The sequence below is a fragment of the Chlorocebus sabaeus genome, chromosome 10 (assembly GCF_047675955.1).
Source record: "Chlorocebus sabaeus isolate Y175 chromosome 10, mChlSab1.0.hap1, whole genome shotgun sequence".
NCBI classification, from domain to species: Eukaryota; Metazoa; Chordata; class Mammalia; order Primates; family Cercopithecidae; genus Chlorocebus; species Chlorocebus sabaeus.
In genome coordinates this window covers 101,598,216-101,614,163 of record NC_132913.1, presented here as the reverse complement: position 1 = coordinate 101,614,163, position 15,948 = coordinate 101,598,216, and the positions used below count along the sequence as shown (strand labels likewise).

General features: G+C 33.2%; 1 protein-coding gene across 1 annotated transcript in view; it reads right to left on the bottom strand.

Moving 5' to 3' along the window:
* Positions 1-15,948, bottom strand: part of LOC119625297 (sperm-associated antigen 16 protein) — a 572,840-nt gene that overhangs the window by 256,303 nt on the left and 300,589 nt on the right. The window contains exon 5 of the mRNA XM_038001577.2: positions 8,705-8,831. Coding sequence (XP_037857505.2) covers positions 8,705-8,831 — 127 coding nt within the window. The remainder of the gene's footprint in view (positions 1-8,704; positions 8,832-15,948) is intronic.

Genomic DNA, 15,948 nt, shown 5'->3' with positions numbered 1-15,948 from the left:
TTAAAAATGTTTCTTACATAAATACCACAAAGTAAATCTTCACTAAATATGATTACACGAATTTAGAATTCATTATTATTTGGGCATGTGCTAGATTTAAATTGTTTTTGTATAACTGTGTGCATCGTTATATAGTTGGTTTGTAAGCAATTCCCAAGGAGGTATTTAAGAAAGAAAATATTTCCAAGCACCTTTTGATTGTCTATAACTATAACGTTCCAATTATATCATTACAATTATACCTTTATGTAACTGTATCAGAGCACTAAACAAAAATTATAAATATACCTATTTTAAAGATACTACCCAAAATTGAGGAATCAACAAATGACACTTCTTTGATTGCACCTGCATAATGCTGCAATTTGTAAAGTTATTTTTCTGCTCTGATTTAATCAGAATGAGTCAGGTTCTTATATAGTCCTGTAAGAAGACTTTGATCCAGTCATTAATTTAATTTATTAAAATGTTGGAATTTATGCAATTTTGTTCAAAATTCCTGTTGCTACAGAGACTATGTTGTGAGGTATGCGAGAAAAACAATTTAGTCTTGCTGAGCAATACAGCTGTCATTTATGTTTGGGGCTCAATTTTTAAATATTTTTATATCAAATTTTATATCTGTTTTGGATCAAGGAAAAGTGGACTGTTTTACTTACATTCTGATGTTTTATTTTCAAGTTTTAAATATCATAGAGGAGCACTTAAATTTTATTTTAGAATATTAATTTTTACTCAGGATATCATGTTATAATTATTCTAAATACAGGAAAAAATGCAATTGTTTAAAACTTAGGCTGTAAACTCAATAGATAAAGTCACCCAACCAAAATTGCTTATTTTATTCATGATAAAGTTGAGGTCAAGAGAGGTTAAGTGACCTACTCAATTTCATATTACAAATCACAGATGAACAACAATTTTACTGTTTAGACCCTCGTTTTTTTCTTGATTCAAATGTCCTTTTCTGATGGAGACAGGAATAATTTCTCAATGTTTCTGAAAATTCAGTCCAGACTCAGATAAAAGATTTGTGGGTATTGGGGAAACTTAAAATATTATGCCTAAAGTTGTGAAGACAATTACAAAAGGGAGGATTCATAATTTGTGCAATGATGTTATCATTAGATTAAGTGTACAATCTTTCAAACCTGATATTAGAAAGGAACAAGACTTAGTTTCCTGTATAAATTATATGTTGTAGAAGTCAGTAACTTTAATTTATATTAATCTATCAAAAATCATGCAATTGAAATGCATTTTAGTTCTCATAATTTATGAGTCATCATTGAGATAACAGTCTAAATATTTAATAACTGATATGGCATGATCACCAACCAATTGGAATGGACGTTATACAAATCAGAACAGGTTTATGGTTATAAAACTGCACAACTATGATTATTATCCCTAAATTAATATATTTTTGATTGTTTTTAAAGTTTTCAAGGTGTCCCCATTATTATTAATATGTTATTTTCCATACTTGCTGGCAGATAAATAAAATTGCTTCTAGCCCAGTGGATAAGAAGACAAAATCAAAGAGAAAAATAGTTAAATTTACAGATAAAGCATAATATAGTTTTTTTTTTCCTGTATAGTTCCTAATTTACATTACATTAAAATTACATTTTAATGAAGTGCAATTCTGGCTTTTATAGAACTGTAAGAACATGCGTATTTATTAATACACACATGGAATTAAATCTCTAAAAACTTTAAAATGGGAGGAAGGAAACCCAACTCATGTGCTGCGGTGCTTGAAAAAGGAAGCATGATTCCTGGAGCATAGCATAACTCATTCCAGGTATTAGTCACAGACTTGTGTATCCAAAGAGCTACACAGTCTGACATCCTTCAGTTTCTCCAGTTCCTTTCTCCAGAATCAGTGAGGCCCAAATTCTACTTAAGAACAAAATGGATTTGCATATACAATAGTCACTCAACAGGGAATGAAATAATGGGATTATAAAGTAATTCAGTAGGACCACCTGGTCACCTTTTCTCTCTTGTATTTTATCTCTCCTCTTACAGCTCTGTGTCCAGATGTCGCAGAATGGGCTTGTTCTTAGGAAGAGCATCGTAGTTTGGCTCTGCCTTATGCTTTAGAGATAAAACAAGTTGGCTTTCTTTCTTGTTCTTCTTTTTTGTTTATTTTTTAGAGACAGGGTCTCATTCACTCGGGTTAGAGTACAGTGGCAGGAACATAGTTGACTGCAACCTGGGCTCAGGTATCCTCTTGCTGCAACCTGGGCTCAGGGATCCTCCCACCTCAGCCTCCTGAGTAGCTGGGACTACTGTTGTCCCACCATACTTGCCTATTTTTAAATTTTTTTTTGTAGAAATCAAATCTTGCTATGTTGCCCAGGCTAGTCTTAAACTCCTGGCCAAGAGATCCTCTCTCCTCAGCCTTCCAAAGTACTTGGATTACAGGTGTGAGCCACCATGTTTGGCCCAGTCCACTTTCTTCTTTTCCTATTTCAGTTTTTAATGTTTATTTTTAAGCAGAACAGGCCTTAAACAAAAGACAAAAGAGTGCTCTGGAGGTGCTGGCTGTCTTTGTCTCTCAGTTTCCTCAACTATAAAATAGGGGCAAGAATAACAATCTCATTGAGTTATGGTGAGAATTAAATTCAGCCCTGATTCCTTGAATAGGAATTTACACTGCAGTGTAGGGTTTGAGTTCTAGCTCCCAGGAGGAAAACACAGGTAAATGAGAGTACCTCTTGCACATAAGACCTATCAGAAACCTGGAAGGTAGTACTAGGGAGATTCTCTTTTACTTTTTTCTTCCAGAGACAACTAATTGAAAACTAATGTTAATAACAGGATTCTGTGTCTTAGCTTTGAGTCAACTATTGCCAACTGGTCATTAATGGGACTCTTTCAATATTCATAGCAAATGAATCATTTCTCCTAACAGATGCCATATATCAATATAAAGCCAAATACTATTATTAGAATAAGAGTCAAAATAATATAAACTTACAGATTTTAGTCTCTGGGTTTAGACTCTGGATTTGAATTTCAACTCCACATTTAATTAGCTAGGTGACAGCGGGTTTCTTAATGTCTTTGTCTCTCAGTTTTCTCAATTATAAAACAGGGACAAGAGTAACAATCTCATTAATTGAGTTGGGGTGAGAATGAAATAGGTCAATACATGAGCCAACCCTATGGTTCAAAAGACTTTAGTGTAGGACAAGATCCAGAGGTGTGGGTTAATGTTGCTTCACTATGGAGGCAATATTCTTCTGAGCACTCTAACTCAGCAATTTTATTTTCATGTAAAGAGCAAGATAGTAAATATTTTAGGCTACCCCCAGGCATGGTATCAACTGTCTGTCTTCCTAGCTTCTCAGGAGGCTGAGGCAGGAAGATTGCTTGCATCCAGGAGTTCCAGAACAGACTGGGCAACATCATAGCAACCCATCTTAAAAAAAAAAAAAAAAAAAAAAAAGTAAATCTTTTAGGCTTTGCAGACCAGATATCTCTGCTGCAAATACTCAATCTTGCTGTTGTAGTCTGAAAACAGCCTTAGAGAATATATAAATAAATGAGCAAGGTTGTGTTCCAATAAAGCTTCATATATGAAAAGAGGCCAAGCTGGCCCATGGGCAGTTGTTTGCCAACCCCTTTTTAACCTGCTATCCTTCTGAATTGCAAGATTTTCCCATTCTTGTTGGTGGGAACACAAATTATTTCTAGGCCTGTGTGAGCTCCTGGGATTTTCCTTCTAATGCTTAAGATAGATTTTTTTCTGGCCTCAGGCTTTCATGTATTCACCCTTAGCCAGCTGAAGACTGGAGGGGACTCTGCAGATCTCCAGTTCTCTGTGTGTGGCTCATAACTCTCCTGTACCCTGCCCTGCAAACTCAAGCTGCCTTGGCCTTCCTGGACTACCCACTGACTCTTCAACTCTGGGAGCTAGCCAAAAGTCCCTTCATCCCTGAGTTGAAACCTAGAAACTTTCTCCAGGCTATATTCTGGGGCAGTCATAGGGCTCACCTTGTTTACTTTCTCTCTCTCAGGTATTACTGTTTTTTATTGCCAAATATTACATGTCTAAAAGTCCTTGTTTCATATATGTACATACATTTTTGTTTCTTTCAATTGTTTTAGGTTAGGAATAAATCTGGTTGGTCTTTGTTACAACATCTTGTCTGGAAGTGGAAGTCCCTATAGATTTTTATCATTTTAAATACAAAAAAGTCTGAGGCTCAGAAATATTTGGAAATTTTGTCAAGATCATTTTGCTAGTAAGTAGCGGAGAGAAAATTCAAACTTGGGCTTCTAACTTCTAAATAAATGTTCTCTCCATTACGCTATACTGCTTCTATCAGAGGGAATTAACTACAAATTTCCTTTTAAATAAAAAATGAAGAACTTTAGTTTTTTTCTAGAAGAAACTGATGAATCAAATTTGAACCAAAGGTTTTGGAGTTATCTCACTATGTTATGAAAAATTGGGGGGGGGGTCTGATACTTTTTGCATTTTGAATGGAGTCACATTTTCTTCCCATTTTGGCATTTCTGTTGTGGTTCTGATTGTGGAGAATATAATGTTGGGAAACTTTGCTCATTTTAATGATCTGATACTGATAAGCTTTCTACTGGTAAGTGCCCATCTGGCTCAAACTTCAGCTTCGGCATTTTCTTAGGACTTAGGATGTGACTTCTTTGCAAATTTACTGGAATTAGTTTTACAAAAGAGAGAAAAATATTGCTAAACTACATAAACACGGTGAAATGAGAGATGTGGAAAAGTATGTGTATAAATTCTCATGGTTCATTTTTATTACTTTCACTACACAATTCCATTTAACACTTTCTGAAATAGCAATAAATTTTTGAATGATGAAACATATGGCATTTTGAGTATGCCAAGTGAGAGATATTATTTAAGTAGTGAATGTTCACAAAAACGTGTAGCATTATATTGTCAGGAGGCTCACTGTTTAATGAGAAAGGAGCACTTATCCCTTCACAAATACTTCCTTCACAAATACTTGGGTTATAAATATCTACTACTATATGTATGTATCTATACACACAGATAATCTGTGTTTGTCACAAGCAATGTATTTGATAATAAAACATTATGCAAATAATGCTGTGTCACATACAACTTTTTTAAAATGTGTGAGAGGCTGATTTTTTACAGCAACAGAAAAAGCTAAACTCTAGGAGATGATTCCTATATCTTTATATCTTGATTGAAAATGTATATGCATATATCACATTACATATAACTTTACTGATTAAGTAATTTTTAATATTACATAGAAGTGAGGTTTTGATCCTTGTTTCTTTTATTATTTGTTTATTAATATTTATGCTTTCCCTAGAAACCTTCTACAGTGGCACCCAGCCTCAGGGATCTTTCTTGCGCACCAATATGTTGAATTTCTCTCATCCCTAAAATGAATGAGTTGACCTTTCAAACCCCTTCAGCACTAGGATAAAACACGGTAGATGACGACGCTAAGAGTTTCCTATTATAGAATATCATTATCCCTCTGAGTCCACATTAGAACACTGCAAGCCAATTGTCTCTTCCATTATTTCCATGAGGAGAAATAGGTAATGTGCCTAAAATCTAAAAGGTGCTGAACACTTTATTAAACCTGAGGGTCGGAATTAAATAGTCTATATTCTTTTTCTCCACCTTTGGTTTTCCAACATTTTTGCCAAAACTACATTTTCAAAATAATATTCTGTGAATAATCTCTATTTTAAGACAGATAAGGTACTATTTATTAGTATAGATACTTTTATAAATTCACTATAACAATATTTACTTATGAGGTTAATAAATAGACAATTTTGTTATATGTGAAAATTTGAAATTTAAGATTATAGATAACAGTTTCAGCCTTTTTAATGACCTCTACTTCTAGTTTATTTCTATACTGTGTTGGATTTGCAGTGATGAAAAATCCCTTATTTATAAAGATCTGTCATTTCATAAGAAAACACTCTTTTTAAACAGTACACCTCATAACCTTAAGATGCCCTTAAATTAAACTGATCCAGAGACATTAAATATTATTAGCAACTTTTGTTCGTATAATGACCACTTAAAGTATCTAATAACCACTCACATTTCTTATATGAAATACCTCAGATAGGATGCTATTTGTAATTCCACATGTGTTACATAACATGATGACGACATTACACGTGTGTTTCCAATAGTCCAAGAGCACAGCAGAGACAGCAGACCATTGCTTGGCCTCACATTATGTAAGTTGTGGCAAATAACGCGCTAGGTGTATATAACTGCACAATTTAGTTCCATCACAGAGTTTTGACTAGAAAAAATGGTTAGACATAACTAATGTGAGCCCTCCGTACATGTTCATTATTGCCAATAGTGTCAATTATATTCTTGCTTTTTTTGAAAATGATTATATCATATAGGCTTATATTGGCTTGCCACTGGAAATAAATAAAGATATATTCAAATGAATGTGTATTTCGAGATTACTAAATTAGATTTGATTTTATTCTCATATTTTCACGATACAATTTTGTTATACTTCTCTTTTAAATCATTTCTTCCTGAATAAATGCAATTAGAAGAGACCCATATACCTCATCCTTATTTCAATTTTGTTTTGCTCTTAATTTGCACTCTTCTTTACTCTCTTGAGATGAACATAATTTCTGGTACTTAACTTTGTGATTTTCACCTCTTCATTCTCTCGTTAGACTTTATGTTTGCTTTCCCTAGTTTCTTCAACTTTTGATATATTTCAGCCTTTTAAATGAGGAGTCATTGAGGACTTGTCTTATACAGAAGCACAGATTTCTCATTATTCAATGAGAAAATCCTTATGACAGTAATTTCTCACACACATAGAACTAAAACTAATTATGGTATGTTCCTTAAAGAAATGGTCAAAGGGATGGGAAGGTCGGGTTGAAATCATATTCCTTCAGACTGACAAAGGGTTTTCATTAGAGTCCCTCGTTCATACATGTTGTCTTCAGTGTTTCTCGCTGTTCCACTGCTGATTCTTATGCTATTCTTAATATTAGTATATCACCAAGTATATTTCAGTCATGGAGAGAAAAAAATGGGTTTGCTATATCAAGGACCTTAAAATCACACTGACCTGTATGACAGAAGATAGGTACTGATACTTACTTAAAATCATGTTTATCTAAGTATGCAAATAACTTTTAGGCTGGATGACATGGATGGTAAAGAGCAAGTGGCAACATATTTAATGACAATAAAATATATGGCTATTATTAATTGTATGGTATTTCAAAGCACCTTTTAACTTCTATTATTAGGAAGTACAGCCAAAAGTTGTGAAATTACAGAGTTCAAAATTCAAAGACATGAATACTTGAATGCTAGCTCAAGAAAATACAACGGGATTTAAGGATGTGAAATGTTTATGAAAACCAAGTGAAAGCTGTAGAGGATCTATGGTGTCAATGTAGATTTTCTATGTCAAAAATTAAAAATTGAACTTTTAATAGGCTTTTGCAGTGTAAGATGAAATTCCCATAGCTGGGACTTTTATTTTGAACAGTTTTTTCTCTTTTTAATTCTAGCAGACCATAAATGTCTTAACAAGAATATTACTAGAACATTTTTAAAGAAGCCATTGTTACTAGTGCGGTTATTATGCCAATCTGTAATGGAAATATAACTTAAAGTTTGTTAAGAAGACAAACTTACCATTTTCTAAATTTCAGATACATGATGGCAATATTATGAAACCAGTCCCAAGAAACACACAGTTATCTTCTGGCTCTAGAATTACTCCTGGCATATTCATACTTTCTGGACTAAATAATTAATATGGACTATCTTAAAAAATAAAATATTTTTTCATATTTATTCTTTACTTCCTTATCTAAAATCAAGTTTTTGCTATCTCCACAACTTTGATTTACCACAAATAATGCTCAAAGATTCAAAATATTCTCAAAAAATAGTTTAAAACCTGTATCACAATAGCAAAGAAAAAATTTATTATTCAATAATGTATATACATTATTTAATAAACTCTATCATTAAAGATACAGATGCAACTGTATTTTTAACCTTATAAATAGACAACTGGAATTATTGTGTGGTTCATAAAATCAGCTGCTACACTATTCCTCATCAGCAAAGATAAAATATTTTATCTAATTGATAATATTTATATCATTGTGGAATAAAAACTAAATATAATAACATTATAGAATGCAGCGCACATAATTGCAACAATAAGATAAATATTTATTTCAAATTAATTGTAAACTCTAGACAATATGGGATAATTCATTAAATTTTTAACACTAAATTATTACACTAAAAATATTTCAAGTTCATTTTTGCTAAACTTTTGTTCTTCTCTTAGCTATTTTGCCTTTAGAAAATCCAATTTGCTTACCTTGGATGGTGATTCTGAGGGATGGGGGTTCGAACATTTTGTGTGGCACTGCTAACAAACCTATGCTATCTAGCTTAGTACATATTATCATCTCTATTATTTCTGACTTTAAATATATGAATATAATTCTTCCATATGACATGCTATATATAACATGATAAAATATATCATAATTTAATATATTATAATATAATAAGAACAGACATTTACATATAAATACATATGTTTAAGTAGAAACAAAATAATTTCAGAACAAATATTAATTTATTGGCTTAGTCAGAAACAGTAGACAGATGACCTACCTGATGAATCAAAATTCACCTCATTGCCAGGACTTGGACCTATATCGATGGACACAATTGGTAACAGCTTCCGAAAGTCCCATAGCTTTGTAACCCCACGGGCATCACAGGATGCTATCATGTGACCCTTCAAAATATAAGATAAACAAAAATAAAATGTGTGTGTATATATATATATACACACACACACTACATATATACAAATACATATAGTAATCTATAGACAAAAGATGTCACAATTTTATTACAGTTGTAAGATTATATTCCTCTAACAAAGAAGTAGTTGTTAATAACTTTATTTTGGACATTATTTAAATTATTTAAATTATTTAAAATGATATTCTTAATATATGAAATCCTACACTAAATTTTTGGAGTTAACATTTCAGACAAGCATTTTCATTTTAACTACATTAGAAAACGTAACAAAACAATAACATGTACACTCATAATTTGCCTATCTATACACATATCACATGTCACGCATATGATATATGTGACACATAAAATTTGTGAATGTGGGAAAATTATACCATATGCATATCTCAGCTTTTATGCTTGCAATTAGATAGCACTGATAATTTATACCTCAAATAGAGAAAAAACAAAAAGAGGTAGGAAGAAAAATGGACACAGTGAGAGAAGAATATCGTCGTAGCAGGTAGAATGACTGGGACCAGATGAAATTGATGGCAATAAAATGATATTGTAGTCTGTTAGTCAAAATTCTCAGAAAACATAGTTGGGCTTGCTTTGGTAACAGGTAGTGGAACAAGGAAGAAGGTAATTGAATAAAAGGGAAGGAAAACAGAAGGAAGGGTGAATGGATTCAAGTGACATGGCAATGGAAGGTGGGGAGAGATATTTTTGCAGCAGAGTAGCAGCGGCCCAGGCTCATCAGTTCGGAGCCCAGGGTCTGTCTACACGCCTCCTGCTGGTCTCTCAGGAAATGTTTATTGAGCGTCTACTTTATGACAGACATTGGACATATGCTGGTGAATAAGAGGGGTTTCTGCTCCCCAGCAACTCATACTCTTCACTCATTCTCATCATTCTGGTCATTTAATTTCTTTGTCCACTCAAAAATTGAATGAGTATTGGCCACATTAAAATCATCAATTATGTTTATAAAATATCAATATACTGTTTCCCATTTGATGTACACTTTTCAGCTGCAGTTCAAATTTTTTAATGTCAATTTAAAAACCATCCTCTCATTTTCTCCATACATTATTTACAATGTTAACATTAACAACTTAATTATCATATAATTTTCCTTATCATTTTGAACTAGCTCACATATTTTCTCACTCCTTGATTTCCATTCTTTCTGTAAAAAAGCACATCCCATAGTACAGTTCAAGTGGACCCATTGTTTTTCTCTAAACACACCAGTAATGCAATGAATGCAATTAGTTTTAAAATTTTATAACTGTTGTCACTGGCATAGTAATACAACAGCCTTGTCCCCAATCTAATAAATGAGATGCTTAATCTTTTTTATGACTTAAAAGGAACATGGAGAACTTGGAATGTCCTCAAATATGTAAACATGTATTATAAGAACTGTGAGGAATCAGTGAATTTCATTTCAGAAAAGAAAAGAACAGTTCTCAGTATCAGCCAGGAATATTAATGTTAGAAATTAGAAAGAATTCTTTCCAAATATAAGGGCTTTCAATGATCTGATAGAGGTCACAGAATGGAATTTTTTTTCAATTTTGGGAACAGGGTAGGTAAGTTTTCATCGGAATTTAATCTGGATGCACCTCTTGCTATAGGCAGGTGGATGAACTTGATGTTCTTTTGTTGTCTGGAGTCTATGAATTAAAGACAATCTTAAAGTATAGTTTATCCCACTGAATATTAAAATTTGAGGAAGTATACTTAAAATAAAAAATAGTTTAATCACTGTTATTGTGTGAAAATGAGTAGGTAGTTTTAATATTTTTACATTTAATACTAGAAACTTTTATTGCTGTCAAATGATCAAGCTCAATAGTTTGATAATATGAAAGTGAGTCAATATTTATGAAATGCTTTTAATGAGCCAGGTACTGTGCTAAATGCTTCATTAATAAACTAGTACATAGCAACTAAGCAATTTTGAATAACTAACATCATTTAGCTAGGTTTTTTTTACATTGCCTTAGAAACTTAAAAGCCATGATAAAGTATGCATTATGGTAAAATGAATATGATTTTTTTTTTTTTTTTTTTTTTTGAGATGGAGTCTCGCTCTGTCGCCCAGGCTGGAGTGCAGTGATGCGATCTTGGCTTAGGGCAAGCTCCGCCTCCCGGGTTCACTCCATTCTCCCGCCTCAGCCTCCCGAGTAGCTGGGACTACAGGCGCCCACCACCACGCCCGGCTAATTTTTTGTATTTTTAGTAAAGAAGCGGTTTCACCGTGTTAGCCAGGATGGTCTCAATCTCCTGACCTCGTGATCCGCCCGCCTCAGCCTCCCAAAGTACTGAGATTACAGGCGTGAGCCACCGCGCCCGGCCAAATATTATAATATTTTAAGTAACAGAAATAAGTTCGCGTTTAGATTTGATAATTGAAAGATACTTGGTAATGGAAGAACAGCTTAGCTATATATCCAGTTAGCTAGTGAGGCAGATGTAGTGTCTATTACAGTGTTTGGAGCATAGTAGAGCTCAACAAAATATTTGTTAAGCTGATAGATGAGTAATGCTTCCTCAAAGCTTACTTAAAAGTTTTATTTTGGTCCAAGTCCTTCCAAAGCAGTCTTGAGGTGAATATTAATTCTAACCCTGATGGGTCTGAATCACTTACAAGACAGAAAGCAATGGAAGAGGCAGAGAATCTAGAACCAATACTTAGAATATTCTAATGCCCTGTATCCTTCTTCTTTCTCTCATTTCAGGAAAATTGGAGGGCCATCTGCCAATCTCCTTCCTCGAGACAGAAGAAACTAGAATGTTGTTAATCCAAACTGTGTAGTTTGAGTTTTGAGGGACATGGAGATGGAGAGATGTGGGAAGGAGATTAGTTGACAACCTGGGGAAAAATCATTTTATCTACAATTTATGACAGTCAGGCTATAGTTAGGCATTTAACCTAAATTAAGAAATATTTCAAAGAAAATGTTTTTAAAGACAGTTGAGATTTCATGACAATCTTAATGAGAGTCAAGGTTCAAGAGGTTTGGAAATCTCTAAAATACAATTCTGGTTACCATTGGTAGTAGTACTGCTGATCTTGAGGATGGGAAGGTACTGAAGGTGGATGTGCAGAAAGCTCTCAAAGAAGTTCAGATTGAGATCTATGATTGTTTTTCTAAAACTGATTCTCCAGCACCCAGTATAGTTCTTACGACATGTTAGGCATTTGGTCTTTGAATAAACAATTGAATGAATAAATGAATAAATACAAAGGGAATGAAGAGTAATCAACGTTGACTCTATGTGATTTAAACTAATTTGTTTCAAAAATATACAAATATTAACTGAGCCGAAGCTAAAAAAAATGCTTTGTGGTCATAAGACTCAAATGAATTTAATTATGCCAGTAGAATTTAGCCAAGTGGACAAAGGGTACAGCTTTGTCCATACATTGTTCATACAGAGATGAAAATGAATAGTCATGACTCCTGATTGCCTTTGTTAAGCCTCTCGCCACCAAATTAAAGATCCTATAATGAGAAAACCATATAGACATGAAGTTAATAATAAATTAGAGAGTAGAACATAAGATCAACCTAGCTTCATCTAGGCTGCTGAGAATTTATTAGAGAAAAATTTAGCAATAGGTATCAAGGATCACAAAAATGTCCAAACTTCTGGAACTTTTAATATTACTTCTGAACTTTACTATAAATTAAAGAAAATGTGTTATTAAAAAAACAAATGTAGCATTATTTATAAATAAAAATGGAAACAAGTGAAATTTGCAATAATAATCTAATATGGAAGAAGTAAACATTGGGCTGTGGTGGATTCAGAAAACTGCTTGAGGCAACTTTTATGCAAACTTGTTATCAATAGCTGCAGAAAGACAAGCAGACTAAACTACTATCTCTCTGCACAGAGGTTCCAAACATATTTATGTACAGTAAAACAAAGAAAGAAAAGGAAAAAACTGGAATGTTAATGAGGTCATTAATAATTTAAATAAATAATTAAAATACTATTTTATAAATCAATAGTATTCCTTAATATAAACATATCTTATGGCTTTGTATAATTTTTTAAACAAATGTTTCAAACTTGAGCATTATCCTAACTTTTAGAATTATGGGGCTAGTGCTCAGATAGGTTAAGAAATATTATATAGTAATATAATTTTTTATATGAAAGTCCCTATGTCTTTATATTGCATCTCTAAAAGTACTAGGATATTAACCTATTTTGGAAGACTCAGGTCCAATTTGATTGTTGTTTGAACCTTCATCCTGATGAGTCAGGTAAGTAGTTTCTTGGTTCAACTTGCTGGGTTTTATATACATATATGTGATATATATAAATACCTTTTTCTTTTGAAAAGTCTGAACAATACTGAGCAATTTACTGAACAATAATTTAGGCCCAGGACATTGTTTCCCTTTTTTAAGGGTTTCTCAAGGTTGAACAATAGAATATATAAAATATTATCTTTTCAAAGAGTTATACTGCTTACTAGAAAAATTAAATGAATGATTTTACATCAACTATACATACATGAGAATGTTGTAAACACTAAGTGAAGGAACTTTGTTTGTTTAGCAGTACATTCTAGTGACCTAGAATAAAATATAGTTCATGTTCAATAGATAATTGTAGAATGAATAAATGAATACCTTAGATAAAAAATTATAAAGCCATTAAAATAACAATTATAGAACCAAAGTAAAACATGGAAAAATTTATGTCAAACTCTGGTTACATTCATTAAAAGTATATAATATACATGTACAATGATTAAATGGGGAGTTACATCTATCATTTATAAAAACTTTTGTGTATTTTTATAATCCTTTAATGCTTTAAATGTGAACAATAAGTACAAATAAACTCCTCAAAGATAACAGTTGTATATTAATCAAATATCATTGCCAAACATGTTACTATTTATTTCATGAGCTCTTAATTCATTTTATTTTACTTTACTTTTAAATCTTATTTTTGAGATAGGGTCTTGTTCTGTTGCCGAGGGTGGACTGCAGTTCAATATTGTAATCTCAAACTCCTGGACTCAGGTGATTCTTCCACATCAGCCCCCCAAGTAGCTGAAACTACAGGCATTTGTCAATGCCCTCAGCTAATTTTAAAATTTTTTTAGAGACAGGGTCTCACTATGTTGCCCAGGCTGGTCCCAAACTTGTGGCCTCATGCGATCCTCCCACCTTGACCTGCCAAAGTGCCGGGATTATAAGCATGAGCGACTGTGCCCAGTCTCATGAGACTTTAAAATATGTCAGTGGTACAAGTACTGATACTGAGAATGGGAAGGTACTAAATGTGTTTGCCTGGAAAGCTCTCAAAGAAGTTTCAATTTAGGTCTGGAGCTCTTTCTGTAACGCTGAATCTCTAGCAGCCAGCACAGTTCCTGCTACATGTTAGGTATTTGATTTTAAATCACTAATTGAATGAATAAATATAGAGAAAGTAGAGAGTAATAAATGTTGATTGTATGTAATTTAAAAGAATTTTTTCACAAATATAGAAATTTAAGTGAGCTAAAACTCAGAAAAAAAGTTTTTGTGATCATAAGACTCAAGATCATATATTTGCATAACACTTTATAGCTTATCTCATAACATACCCATAAATAATGTCACAGCTGACTCTCACAACTCCATGAGTCAAACTGTGATTCTACCTCTTATTTAAAACTAAATATATTCTATAAGAATTAAATAATTTATGGAAGGACCCTGGTCAAGATGATCTTAAAACACAACTACTAAATGAGACAATTAAAAACTAGTAATAGCTAACACTAATTGGGTAATTACTATGTGTCTCTCAGGGTTCCAAGCATTTGTATACAGATATATACATATGTCAGACAATCCAAAAAAAAAAAAAAAAACCCAAAACTATGATGGAATAGGTGATCACCTCCATTTTATGGATGAGGAAATTGAGCCACAGAAAGCTTAATTAACTTTCCTACAGCTCACAGTTAAAAAAGAAATGGTCAGGATTTAAGGCCATTTGACTTTAGAGTCACTAACCTGTACTATGTCTCAAAGACAGAATGGGGCTAAAAAACGATTCTTAGAAGCATAAGGCCTTGAAGAGTTTGAGGACAGCATTAACAGGCATACTATGTACTAAGTAAAAGCATAACAGAAACACAAAATAGAGAACAGGGATGAAAATACGAGTTCTGGGCTTTGGGTTTGGAAGCAGACTGGTCATTCAGCTTGTGCAGGATAATGACAGAGACTAAAAGAGCTTTGTGTCAGATGGAAGATAAACATCAACTTACTGCTAAAACCATGGCTGGGGTAAGATTTCCTAACAAAATGAAGCTGACAAAAGTTGCCAGCTAATGCTGTTTGAAGCTACACTTTTTGTGAATCTATACATTTAAGGACTCTAGAGTTAACGCACAGGCTCGCCACCTGGACCTGGACCAAGTAGCATACTCAGTGACTGGATCTGTGGTTTGAAAACCAGAGGGCAGGTTTCATCTACAGTAAACATAAAACCTATCCTAGAACACCCTGGAGCTAGGGGCCTGGGAAACCTGGGACAAAGGAGATAGTTACAATACTGAAAGTTATGGAAGGGTAAGCACAAAGAAAGAGGAAAAGTCCCTATTTAATAAATGGTGCTGGGAAAACTGGCTAGCCATATGTAGAAAGCTGAAATTGGATCCCTTCCTTATACCTTATACAAAAATTAATTCAAGATGGATTAGAGACTTAAATGTTAGACCTAAAACCATAAAAACCCTAGAAGAAAACCTAGGCAATACCATTCAGGACATAGGCATGGGCAAGGACTTCATGTCTAAAACACAAAAAGCAATGGCAACAAAAGCCAAAATTGACAAATGGGATCTAATTAAACTAAAGAGCTTCTGCACAGCAAAAGAAACAACCATCAGAGGGAATAGGCAACCTACAGCATGGGAGAAAATTTTTACAATCTGCCCATCTGACAAAGGGCTAATATCCAGAACCTACAAATAACTCAAACAAATTTACAAGAAAAAAACAAACAACCCCATCAAAAAGTGGGCAAAGTATATGAACAGACGCTTCTCAAAAGAAGATATTTATGTAGCCAAT